The sequence below is a fragment of the Corvus moneduloides genome, chromosome 1 (assembly GCF_009650955.1).
Source record: "Corvus moneduloides isolate bCorMon1 chromosome 1, bCorMon1.pri, whole genome shotgun sequence".
Lineage (NCBI taxonomy): Eukaryota > Metazoa > Chordata > Aves > Passeriformes > Corvidae > Corvus > Corvus moneduloides.
In genome coordinates this window covers 137,291,466-137,304,710 of record NC_045476.1, presented here as the reverse complement: position 1 = coordinate 137,304,710, position 13,245 = coordinate 137,291,466, and the positions used below count along the sequence as shown (strand labels likewise).

The 13,245-nt window shown below is 36.1% G+C and overlaps 1 protein-coding gene across 4 annotated transcripts in view; it reads right to left on the bottom strand.

The window, feature by feature from the left end:
- Positions 1–1,396: 1,396 nt before the first annotated feature.
- Positions 1,397–13,245, bottom strand: part of WWP1 (WW domain containing E3 ubiquitin protein ligase 1) — a 60,048-nt gene continuing 48,199 nt past the window's right edge. For 3 of the 4 annotated variants that reach the window (XM_032128678.1, XM_032128689.1, XM_032128686.1), the window contains exons 17-24: positions 12,653–12,812; positions 9,862–9,995; positions 9,628–9,768; positions 8,557–8,677; positions 6,758–6,862; positions 5,151–5,247; positions 4,772–4,844; positions 3,570–4,092 (exon numbers count right to left, since the gene is read on the bottom strand). In XM_032128678.1, coding sequence (XP_031984569.1) covers positions 3,978–4,092; positions 4,772–4,844; positions 5,151–5,247; positions 6,758–6,862; positions 8,557–8,677; positions 9,628–9,768; positions 9,862–9,995; positions 12,653–12,812 — 946 coding nt within the window. In that variant the 3' untranslated portion in view covers positions 3,570–3,977. The other variant, XM_032128693.1, reaches the window with a different exon arrangement.

Sequence of the window (13,245 nt, the reverse complement as noted above, 5' to 3'; positions counted from 1 at the left end):
CACTGTAACACTTAAATGCTAAGTGTTTGACTTTGCAGAAAGTGTTGTGGTTTAAAATAAAAAACGAAGGAAAAAAAACAGTAGGGAACATCTAAGAAAATCCCTTTATGGGTGATATCAGCATGTGCAGTGAGAAGCTTTCTGATGATTTAGTGGCTGTAAATGTTTTCTGGGCACACACCGTTTACCCTAGACTGTCACCACAGGATGAATACACACTCCCAGTACATCAGAAAGGAACTACTGTGTGGAAGCGTATGAACTTCTGTTTGTAGACATAAAACTTTCTTCTTGGTCTTTCTACTATGTTGGCAGGAATTTTCACCAGAAACACGAAGTAACGTAAGTTAGGTGTCTAGCCAAACAATATATTCCAATTACCCAAGAGAAGAAGAGGACCAGATAATGAAGAAATGGTAGGCAATCAATTACATGTGGTATTGTCAGTACAACAGTCTAGAAAAAAATTGATTAGAAATACCTAATGGTTGCTTTACTAGGAAAGGGTATTGCAATCTATAGGAGGAAGATGAAGAAGAGCATAAATTGCTTAGACTAACAAACCAAGACTGAGCTAAGTCAGTAGTAAAAAATCATGGTTGAGAGAGAATCTGGGGCTTGAATTAAAGCCTGATGTCACAAAAGTACAGTTAAAACAGGGTTTTCTCAACTACCATAAAGTTACTATTTTTCTATTAGTAAAGCTTCAGAATGAAGTCCTCTATGTCACAGTGTCTCAGGATGGATGATACAGTGTTTGAGAATTTTCTGCATTCATGTTCTACAGAAACATCTGCCATACAGAGAGTTTCTTCTGTTAGCTTTGTGACAGAGGCACCTTTACTTAGGTGCCTTGTGCGGCAGCAGAAAAAGGAAGAATATCCACGTACTGAGTAACAGCTGTGGAGTGTGTAGTGAAAAGCATCTGAGTTGCAGGAAGAAAGGAACCAACAAAACCCATGAACTACACACCAGCTCCTTCAAATAGTATTACCTCACTGGTTCCCTGGTCAGACCTCCAGCCATTGCTGCCTTCCCTCTTTTTGCTGTTTTACTCACTCCCCCCAAATATAGGTGAAATATGCAGAATTCAAATGGGAAAAGAAAAAATTACAACATAGTCTTACTGAAATTCCCAGAAAATTCAATTACAGTACATACATGCACACAGGTATATTAATTTTGCTTTTTTTTCCTCTGTAGCCAGGAGGTTTCAGTTAGTCCAATTCACAGACTTAGTCTGTGACCAATTCATAGTCAAATTCATGTTAGTCATACACATGTACAGAAAGCTACTGGGTTTGGTTTTTTCTTGCTTACTAATCCTTATCCCCAGGAAAAACTAGTGCAGTTATGAGACAGCTAAAGTTACCAAAACAATGAAACAACTACATTCTTGTGATGTGCTGTCTTTTTTATTTTGTTCAGTTACTCACAGATTCACAAAATTCAGCAGTTGGTAGTGGGTCACCAAGTCATTCATTAGTGCAAATTCATTAACTGTGACATTTAGCCCTCCTTGTCTTTTAGGCAAGTGACACACACTCCTGGTGCCTGGCCTTTGACCTTCTTGGTTTGTTTTCTTAAACTTCCTCCATTCTAATCAGCAAAAGTGATAATTTAAGTGGATTTGCACTTCAAACGAATTCAGTGCTATATAAAAATGGTTTTGCAGAAGATATTTGGTGATGTATGAAAAACCCTCAAAGTGGTGGAAATTTTTGAAGCTCTTACAGAAGAGTTCATGTAAGACAGCCGTCTGTTGGGCCTGCTGCACCACTGCTGTGACCAGAGCTCTGTACAGGTACAGCTCCAGTGTAAGCTGTGCATATTGAATACAAAGCCTCGAGACAATCCCGTATGTAGAAAAATAAATTTCTGGCAGAATTCAGCTGCTGTATTGGAAAGATACATGAACAGATATAGCTATTTTTTCCACATGTACACTTTTAACAGTGCAATATGATATGTTAACACAAGTGTGTTGAATTGTATTCTAAAATCATTTTAATGTGTGTACAAAATTCTGTGTAATTTAAATGTAATGGAATTTACAGATAATATTTAAAGCATATTACAAATGGTGATTTAAAACATTTTTACGCTAAAATAAGGAAGCACAGTTTGCTAAAAGTAGCATTTAATATAATTCACATGAATAAGGTGTTAAATTTTAGTACTTTTTTAAACACATCTTTGCAGTTCAGCAAATACATGCCAATAAAATGCCAATAAAACTTAATTTTAAAATGCTTTTATATTATTGTGCACTTAGGACAAACCTGACCTACATAGAAGGATGACAGGTTTTAGATGTACTTCATTCAAGTACATCTAAATTGCTGTTATGAACTTTAGAGAAATGAGAGTATTTAATACTAAATATTTTTATCTGTGCAAAGCTTAAGTAACTTTCATTTTATTTGAGTTTACTAGATCCAGTATCTGAAACTGAACATGAACACAGAAAGCAGCAAAATTCACATTAACTTTTGTATACCCTTACAGCTCAGTTTACATTAATATAACTCTACAACGTTATAAAAAGGACATGATGGATTGAAAAGGGAAACCAAATAAAACAAAACAAAACAAAACGCCTGCAAGACACCAGACCAAGAAGATAAAGGGTAGTATTTTCTCTTTTATTATTTTTTCTTTGAAGATTACCTAACATCCTCGTGGTAATAACCCAAGGTACTATGTAAACAAATTTCAATGCTGCTCAAATGAATTAAAATACTCTGTTCAGCTCCTGCGGTAAGTCAGAACAGTGGCACCAATTCCTTTCAACATTAAATCACATTCATCTCATTGTACATGACTCTTGTGCAAGTAGTAAAGGCTTTATTCATGACCTTGGCTACATCAGTAAGGAGGGATATATCAGCTATTTATGTATTTAAAAAAATTAAACTGACAGAAAACAGATTCTGTCATCTCAAATACCAGCAGCATCTTTCTACATATTTAGGATACGTTTGGCCTAAGCCTTTAACGCCTTTTAGAACAGCCATGCAGTAAAACAAACTTGGAGATGTTTCTTAAGAGAACACTGAGCAGTTTAAACATTTTTCTGAATGATAAAGCCAAGATAAAGCAAATCCAGGCCCTTTCAAATGGCTGCAACTTTTCATACACTTAAAGCTCTATAAAACTAGAGCTCATTAGTATATATATTTATATTTTTTTATATATATATTTTAAATAAGTCTCTTGTCTGCTTTCAAAATTTATGGAGGGGTTTTTCTGGTCTTTTGAAAGGGCAATAAATAAAAGTAGAAAAGGCTGAACTGTTTTGCATATATTTGTGGAAGAACGGAGAACAATTAAACTTTTAGAGTTCCAGAAAGATCACTGTACAGAACAAAAAGCTTATATACAATTAAGTGTGCAATTTTAGTTGGCTGGGCCTTTTATTATGCAAGAGATCCTTTTTGACTAGAAGCCACTTCTACTCTTGTCCAAATCCCTCAGTTTCTTCAATGGCAAAGAGCAACTTCTCTTTTAGTTGTTCATAGCTTTTATATGGTGGCAAATCCAAACGATTAAAACTGAGCAAAAAGAAAACAGAATTTTGTTAAGTTTATCTAAATCCCATGTAAAACTCTACAGAACTCCACTGTTATAGTAGAAGTTATAAATGTTCTGATCTAACAATTGGAAAAAAAGAAATAAAAATCAGCACTATCTCACTGCCTTGACATTTCTACAAGAAGTAAAAACAAATTTTCAGAGGAATATTTTAAGAAACAAAAGACTGTTGCCAGATAAAAAACCAGAATCATTAAAGACTGAAGACAGCCCAAGATACAGGGAACTATAATACTTAGAAAAAATATCATATAAAAACATGATACTTACAATAATAATTACTATTTCTTATAATAGTAATACTTAGAAAAGGAAATTTTCAGCATGAAGTTTAATATAGTCCCAGTTTGATGCATCTCCAAATTTCAACAACAGCATGAAAATCAACTTTTCTCCTTCCTACACATGCTTGGATATAGGTGGGTGTTTTTTCCTCCAAACTTTGCCCTTAAAGGCTTCTGCCAAAACATTTCATTCCACGTCTTCCCCAAAATTATCCTAGACAAGACATGTGTAACTCTTGCAAACATCACTTAAACAAAAATCCAGTGGAGAAAATGTAAAATGGAGGATAACCTTTAAGTAGTTTAAAAGCATGATGAATATTATTGTCACATGGTGCCAAAGGAAAGTGTGTCCATCTTGCACAGTTATATAAAAAACTGATCTGTGTACCTGTTGCACCAGTTCAGTATGCACAGGAATGCCAAGCCAATAATGGCCCATCTGAAGCTGGTGGGAAATAATATCAGCATTCTTGGCTAAGCATCCTTGTTTTGAGCGTTTGCTGTGATTTCTTCTCATGACTATACATTTTATCTTTTATAAGGTTACTGCATAATAACTGTATCTAATAACTGTATGTACCTACTACTAACATGACTTGTTCAGTTATTTAATATTCTCTAAAATAATTAGGAAAACACCCCTGAGTTCTACACATGGATGTTCTCATACTTTTGATAGATCTGGCACTGACAAACTGTTCAGCACAGTAGCAAAATTTAAGAAGAGGGCAACTAGAAAAGTTTTCAGTACTGTCATAACAGGGCAATCAAACAAAGCTGAAGATGGAGATAGAGAATTGATTCAAATTAGATTTCATTTAATTTGGTCAATGCAAGCCTGGAAGAGATAAACCACTAAAAGTACAGAAAGTTTGCATGTAACAACTCACCAAGTGTGACTTCTTGGTAACCAGGTTTCCTTGCCAACTTTTTCAATGCAGAATTTCTGAGGACCATTACTTCCTAGAAAAGAAGATTTTGAAAAGGGTAATCTGTTCCCTTTAAGTAGCATACATGATATATACGTCACATAAGACACAACTCAGACACAGCAGACAGAATTCGTCAGTTATATGAACATGCTTCTCACAGAAACAAGCTAATTTCCAAATAGTTTATAAACGTATTCATGGGATTTATGATGTCAAAAGCCCTTCTAGATACAAGGTGATGAACATGAATTTCCTCTTACCTGTACGCTTGCAGCACGGTTCATTTGCAAATGACACAGTGACAATATAAGAACTGTTTTGGTCACCTTTTACTTACCCATAAGTTCAGCAAATCCACCCAGAGGTAATCTGCAAGTGCCAGTGACAAACTGCAGAAGTCGCATGCGAACCTCGTTGTCTGTTTCTTTTACAAACTAGGCACAGAAATTCAAATTACTTAATAAAAAGTTTTAACACAGCTGGACAAAAACAAAAACCCCATGAGGTGGTTGGAAAAGTCTAATTCCATTTAAAAATACACCACCTTCGTACCAGCTTGCATTTCTTGACTTTAGCAAAATTGGGTGGAGGGAGAACAGTGATTTCAGATTATATGCACTGTCATCCATTACAGTGTGAAGGCACAGCAAATAAGAAGAATCCTTACTATTTTATTCTACACTAAAATATAAATCATGCCAATGCTTTTTATAAAGACTACTGCCATTGTTATTAAACACAGCACTAGTCTAGCCACAGACTCAGGGTATTTCAAGACTAAATATTCCTTGTATGTGGAAGTCTCAGTGAGAGAAAACCCATCCATAACAGCTGCATCACTTTGTCAGGAAATTCACTGGGAAAGGAAGAGGAAGAAAAGAGAGCAGAGATGGAGAACATCTCAGTAAGACAGGGGGCATTAATATACCTAGAATTTTGACTCAGAAAAACTTGCATATAAATCTTGATACTTAAACTTCTTTAGATTCTTTCAGTACCAAGCATCTTAAAAAGATATATCATCAGATCTTACAATATAAATAGGAAATAATTGATTTGCATCACTTTCCCAGAGAAACTTAGTCAAAAGCATCTCTAAAATGGTGATTTTTCATAAGATAGGAAGACCCTAGGTCTGACTTCTCTTCAGGAAAATTCATAGAAGCTGTGAGCCTGAATAGTATTTGAGGATTTTTCCTTAGCCAACTTCATTAAAATAAATGTGAGTGAAGATTATTCAGTGCTAGACCAGAGCAGTTAATATGACAATAATCAAAAGTACTATGTGCCATTTTTAGATCACAGAATCATAGAATGGTTTGGGTTGAAAGGGACTTTAAAGATCATCTGGTTTCAGCCCTCTGCCATGGCAGGAATACTTTCCACTAGACCAGGTTGCTCAGAGCTCCATGCAGCCTGGCCTGGAACACCTCCAGGGATGGGGCATCCACAACTTCTCCGGACAATCTGTTCCAGTGCTTCACCACCCTCACAGCAAACAGTGCCTCACACCCTCACCCTCTTTCTGAACCCATTTCTCCTTGTCCTGTCACTACATGCTCTTGTAAAATGTCCCTCTCTATCTTGTAGGCTCCCTTCAGGTACTGGAAATTGAAGATGTACAGGTGTACTACATACATAAACATTAAGAAGGCAAATGACTGCTCAGAATAAAAAAAAACCTCATTGAACAATCAGTAAGGACAATATACAGAAGAAAATATTCGTTAGCCAGCATCCAAATGTAATGTGTGTATCTATCTGCCATTTCTCACCCTAAAGTATGCTCCCTAAAGACCAGTAATCCTCCTTTCCTTCTCTGAAAAGAAAAAGGAAAGGAGGCTGTAAGAACCTTCATTTGGATGGCCCTCCACTCCACATGTCATTTGTGCTCCAGAACAAAACAAAACCTAAAGAAGGCAGAACTGTAACTGATTAACATACCTGCCAGAACCATATGATCTGCTTGCTATTCCTTGTGTAATGACGATAAACAGTGTTCCTCTGCCAGTCTGCTAAATCAACTTCTTGCATACCACAGAGCATAACCTAGAAAAGAAAACAATTTCTTCACATTAAACACATAAATTAAGAGTATTTTCTATTTTGTATGAGATATAGTAAAAAAAAATGGAAGTTTTTGCTCCAAAAAAAGGACTGGTAATTTCTTCATTTTACTACACAATTAGATTTTTCTTTTTCCAAAGTTTACAGAGCTACTCCAAAATTGTGTACGTATTTAAGTGGTCTGAAAGACTGAATACCAGAAACTTGGTATCTTCCAACTAATAGCTCAATAATAAAAGATACTACCTTTCCCATAAGAGAAATTTTTATATTAAGAAGGAGATTACCCTCTCCATTAAACTTTTGCCTCATATTCCAAAATGATAATGATTATATTGCTGCTGCTACTACTAATAAAAATAAAACATACTGCAAAGTGTAAGTCTGAGAAGTATTCATTACAAGAGGCAATGAAAGCCTAAAGTTCTAAAGGCAAAGCCTTCTACAAAACTGAACACTGAATAAGATCGAGCAAAGCCTTTTCTTAGAAAAAACCCTCCCATTTTACTTAAGAAGGTTTCAGAAAGCTGCTCATATACAGGGAACCTTGGCAAGTCACACAGAAATAAATGAGCACAGCACTACAGAGCCTGTTGTCCCTACTCCAAGTCACAACCCCAAGATTGAACACAGGGCAGGCTGATTGTTAAGTAAACATGGAGCATGCAAGCAATCCCTGTTACCAGCCTTTGGGTTACATACTGAGGATCTGCAAAGTTTAATTTCAAACCTTGTTGGTTGCTCCAGCTTTCTGTCTTTAAATGTAAGAACCCTAGAACCTTAGACTGTCTATGTGATACCAAGCAATCGCTATACACTACACTCAACTTCTTTGTCATCTGTTACATGTCTACCCATCTACCAGAGAGGGAAAAGTCTGTGACTCAGAGATCCATAAGTGGTCTGATACACTTTCACAGATAACTTTCAAAAAAACATTTTAATGCTGAACTGTGGGGTATGCCCAGCCTGGAGGGATTGCATAGCCTCTGAGCAAGATCCCCTTGGAAAAGGCGGCATTTCTCAGTGAGGGTGAGAGAAAACAGAACCATGATCCTCTGGGAGACCCTATGTAGATCCTTTGTAACCCACTGGCTTTTACCCTCTCACACCCACCCTTGCATCCCTATAAGAACTATCCCTATTCCCCCTTAGAGATCAGAGAGCTCATCCCTGGCCTCCCCTTCGCGGGGAGCGGGTCAAATAAAGCTGCCCCATGCAGAACCGCCAAAGGAGCCTCTCGTCTCTCTCCTCCTGGTCCAGCCTGGGGTTTGCCTTGCAGGACAAGAGCTGAAATCACTCTCACTGAAATCCCTAAAGAGCTGACAGCCTGCTGAGACAGGCACCCCTCTGTGGAGGCAGCCCGGTGGCTGAGGGATCCCCGCAGACCTCGGGGGGACTGTCCCTTGCAGGACGCTCTCTCTGGTCGGTCACGGCTTCCTGGATCTGAGCCACAGACCCCATCCCAGCCGCAATGCTGAACACCACAAAACGCTGATTCAAAATACTGATTCAATTTTATCATGATTTAATCCCACTGCTCCTAATAAATTCTCCATGTTCTAGAAGCTATCAAATGGAGGACGCACAGACGAGATTCAAGCTGACATATCCATTTAATCTCTCCATATGTATAATCCTTGCAAAAGGTAAAAATGTTGAATAGAAAACCTCACCTCCAGTTCCTTTTCATCAAAATAATGTAGCCATTGTAGAGGAACTACTTCATTAAAACCATCAAGAAAAGCTTTGGTTTGTTCTCTAACTCCCCGAGAAAATCGCCACTCTGCCATTAGCCTGGGGTAGAACAAAACCAAACGTGAATTAAACATCAATTGTGCATTCAACATGAAGAAGTTCAAACACATAGAATTGTGTGTGTGTTCCCATCAGGTAAGAATCCCTCAAGTTTTACTTCTTACACTGTTCAATTCTATTAACTATAAGGAACCTACTATACTCTATTATCCCAAATCTTCAAACTCAGGTAATAGTAAAGTAGCAAGATGTAACTTAGATTACCATTCCAGTTAAAAATAAATATTATTATTAACTTTAATTTATCTATATACTATAGAATATATATATACTATATATATATGTATCTATATACTATATTTCTCTCAGAAACTGAAGACCACTAATTTAAGTGGAAACTTTATTTGTAGCACTGGATATACACTGCATCACAGAAAAGGGTCTGTGTACATCTGCTTTTGAGATCACCAAATAGACAGATCAGAAATAGAGGTTCAGAAAAAGAAGGGCAGTGATAAAATTAGGAAATAAGTAGAAAACAGCAGCAGAAAGAGTTTAAAAACAACAGTTGAAGTCACAGCATGTTACACAGCATTCTGAATTTCCATTTCCACATTTAGAGCCAAGTTCTGAACAATTTTAGAATCTTCTGTTAAACAGATATCTTCTCTCTACCTGGATTTGTTACCTGAAGTTACTGAAAATAGGCTTGCTTATTTCAGTTTCACCTGTTCTCTCACTGTACATGTACAAGAGCATGACAGGTCATCTCCTCACATGGTCTCCTTCTGTACCAAGTGATTGTGTATCAAGATAGCAACATGTACCAAGATACCATTTCAGTAACAGCCACAAGAATTACATAGTATCATGGGAAGAAAAAAAAAAAAAACAAAACAAAACCAAACCAACAAAAACCACTGTGCCAAAAAAGACTAGAGCAACAGGAGAAACATGGAACACTTTTTTCAGCATTTACACCTCCCTACCCAATATATTCTTCTTTGTTCTCCTCAGTTACCAAGATATTTGAACCTCCTGATTTCAGTTCATGTGAGGTTACTTTTCCTAAGAGCTCCATATCCACACAGAAGTACATTTCCAAGTTACACTCCTCAATGTTATTATCCCTGGATGGCAAGAAAAAAATATTGTAATGAATTCTATATAAACAAAAAATCCATAAAATATCAAAGACACACACAAAAAAATTAACTACAAACCTTATCCAAATTAGGGAATTGTAGAATTCAGTATCAATAGATTCTAAGTCCTTAATAGTAAGCTTTTTGCTCAGCATTCGTTTGTAGAAAGGCAGAGAAAAACCAGTGTCAATAAATTTCCCATGAAACAATGCCTGTCGAACAGAAAAATATGTTCAGTTTTTATTGAATTACTGACTTATTGAAGTGTTTCTGGACTCAAAGTCTTTTTTTTTTTCCTTTCTCCTTCAAATAATAAAAAGCACCCAATAGCAGTACCAGCTTTTTAAAACTGTATTTATAAAGAACAAAACATTAAATTAAATGGGAAGCAAAAAAAAAGACAAAACTTATCCAAGCATATGTTATTACGATTTAGAAATTCTTTGATTAAAAAAAAAAACTTCTCATAAAAGGACTTCATCCTTTCTTCACCTTCATTATGTGAATAGGCATAATTGTGTTATTTTATCCTACTTGATCATAATATTTGATCCTACTTGAGTACTACTGCCATTTTTTACTACATACATACATCCAACAACATCATCCATTACAGAATGCTACTGCAGCTTGTAAGAAAGAGCTTTGGGAATCACATTTTTTTATAGGTGAGTAACAGAACTGAGGAATTGAGTTCTCCACGAAACTGAAAAAAAAAACCAAACCCAAAACATGGTCACACTTGTCTCACCACACTGATTTCTAGAATTAGAAACCTGCTTTCTAGTACTGAAGCATAGCATTACACACACACACACACACACAGTGTCAACCTCTACACTGAGTCAGTGCATCTGAGAGCTCACAGAGCACAACCATAACCTTGAAACCCTTTTTTCCCCTCAGCTTTATCAAGTACACTTTCTTCACTAAAATAGCTCTTTAAAGAAATCATCCTGAACATAGGCCATGTGTGGCATTCATTGCTTCTCTTTCATCACATCTGAAATTCTGTGAGCAGAACAGCCAATTAACAGCCCATTTCCTCTAGGCTCCATCTTTTTTCCCCACCTAATTTCCCCCTTTTAGGCTTAGCATGCATTTTCTTCTGCTTAAGGAGAGCCTAAAGAAGTTCTCTTAGAGGCCTTTATTTATTTGTTTGTTTATACATTTATTTACTTTTAAGCTAGTCTACTCTTCTCATGGGAAGGTGACCTGATAGAAATTCAATGTCAAGTGCAGCATTTGGGCATGTGATTTTCTGCTTTTGCAAGATTAAGTTCTTAAAATCACCTTATTTAATATGTATGGTAATCTTAGAGCAAAATATAAAAGCTGCCTCAGCCAACTTCATTTAACAGGTTTTTATTACGAAGTAAGATGCACATTCTTTATGTTTAATCCTGTTTCAGTTGAAAACATTTGTGGTTACTTCAGTACTTAAAACTAAAAAACCCACTACTATTTTAGAACTGTGAGAAGAACAGTAACTGCAACTGCATTTCCCAGTTACATTATTACCTGAGCTATCTTAAGCCACTAGAGGATATCCCAGGAAGCACTGCAGAAAATACCATCCAGTATAAACCATGAATACACTCAAACCTTGCACATCAGGCACTGTTACACAGGTCTCTCTCGCCCCACTTGGAGAATTTAAAATAGAAACACATATATACTTCAGGAAATAAAAGTCTGTCTTTTAATTACATTAATTACTTTAATTAAGCTTTTTACTTTGATCTGTACTGTTATGAAATAGCTTTCCTAAAGTTAACATTTCTTAAACACAAGATCAAAAAACACCAACTAAAAGAAACAATGGCTCTAGCACGTAACTGGCTTTATCATGCCTTCCTTCTAAGTGGCATTGTAACTTGCTGAGGACTCTAAAATAAAGAAAAAACTTGGCAGCCTACTGAAAGTGTTAACACAATGAAATAAATTTTCATGACGGCATAAAAACTGTGAATTCAGCCATAAAACACTTGAAATCAGAGATGTTATCATCATAACTGAATAATTTCTCAAGAAGAATCTATAAGAAAAGCAGAACTAAGAAACCACCCAAACCTAATTTATTTTAAGTCTGAAAGTATTTTTTCATTTATGTTACACTTGGCTTGTATTTATTCTAATTTCATACACAAAGCCTGAACAACATAAGGCAATAGTCTCTTCAATATGAACTCTTTTTGGTTTCACTGTTCACCATGTTCAGGGGTGTTGCTGAGGACTACCTGTAGACATGATGATTATGTGGAAAGATGACAGTATCACTACATGGAAGGAAAGAAATGTGACAGAACAGGAGTCACTACAGAAGACCAACTCAGCGATACCAGAAGAAATGATACAACATGCCTGATCAGCTTGTAGTTAAAGAGAAATCTGATGGCAGAGAATCAGCTCCCTGACAGCTTTTGGTCTCTGCAGTATCTGACTTTGGTATCCAAGCATGTACATTTAAATTAAGGCTCAGTGTACTCTGCAAAACATTCTAACTCATTTTTTCAAATACACTAAGGTATACCAAGTCCAACTGAGGAGCTGTTTTCACAAAATATGTCACATTTTTCAGAGCATCAGTATTCAGACACTCAATCAAACAGCAATTTGCATGAAGTACACACATCCAATTGATGAAAATAAAATATTATATCGAATGTCATATTAACTTTCATTACTCTCCCAGGAAACATGAGTGTGGAAGAGACTTAACTCTCAGGGAATTGGCTCAATAAACTTACATGCCTTAATCTTCCATTTCTATGAGATTAATATAACCTTTAATAACTGTACAAACAAATACTGTTCAGGAGTAAATGTATAGCTACAGCAAATATAAAACCTTAAAAATCTAACCTACCATGGCAATAAAGCGCCCAATGAAACAGAAATATGAAAGATGGTCAGGATTGATTGTTGATGCTGGATTTATCTGCAGGCAATAGTTGCTCTTGCCAGCATATTCAAATAGGCAGTACATAGGGTTCAGTACTTCATGGGAAAGCAAGAAAAACCATTCTCTAAGGAAAAAAAACATGTATACACATAAAAAAACATCAAATACAGATGTTTATCACCATTCCCCTTAGGTAACGAGCAAAATGGTCAAAATATATGCAAACTTTGAAAAATAATATAAACAGTGTTGTATTAGAATCACAGAATAATATATGGCATTATACACTTCTTAAATATAGAAAATTAATTATCAAACCAAATAATGTTAGAAAGTCATAGTTTCCAAAGTTTAGAAATTATAGTTAGGATTTTCACCTTGAATGCACCCTCACAGCACAGGTTTTAGCTGCCTCTCAGTAACATTTTTTTCTTACGCAGTCCTTGCCTCAACTAGTACACAGCATTTACCCTCCCCATGCCTACTTTACTGTCTACAACTCACATCTTTACTCAAAAAAAATCACAGATTATTCCATGCTTATTATAAACAACTTA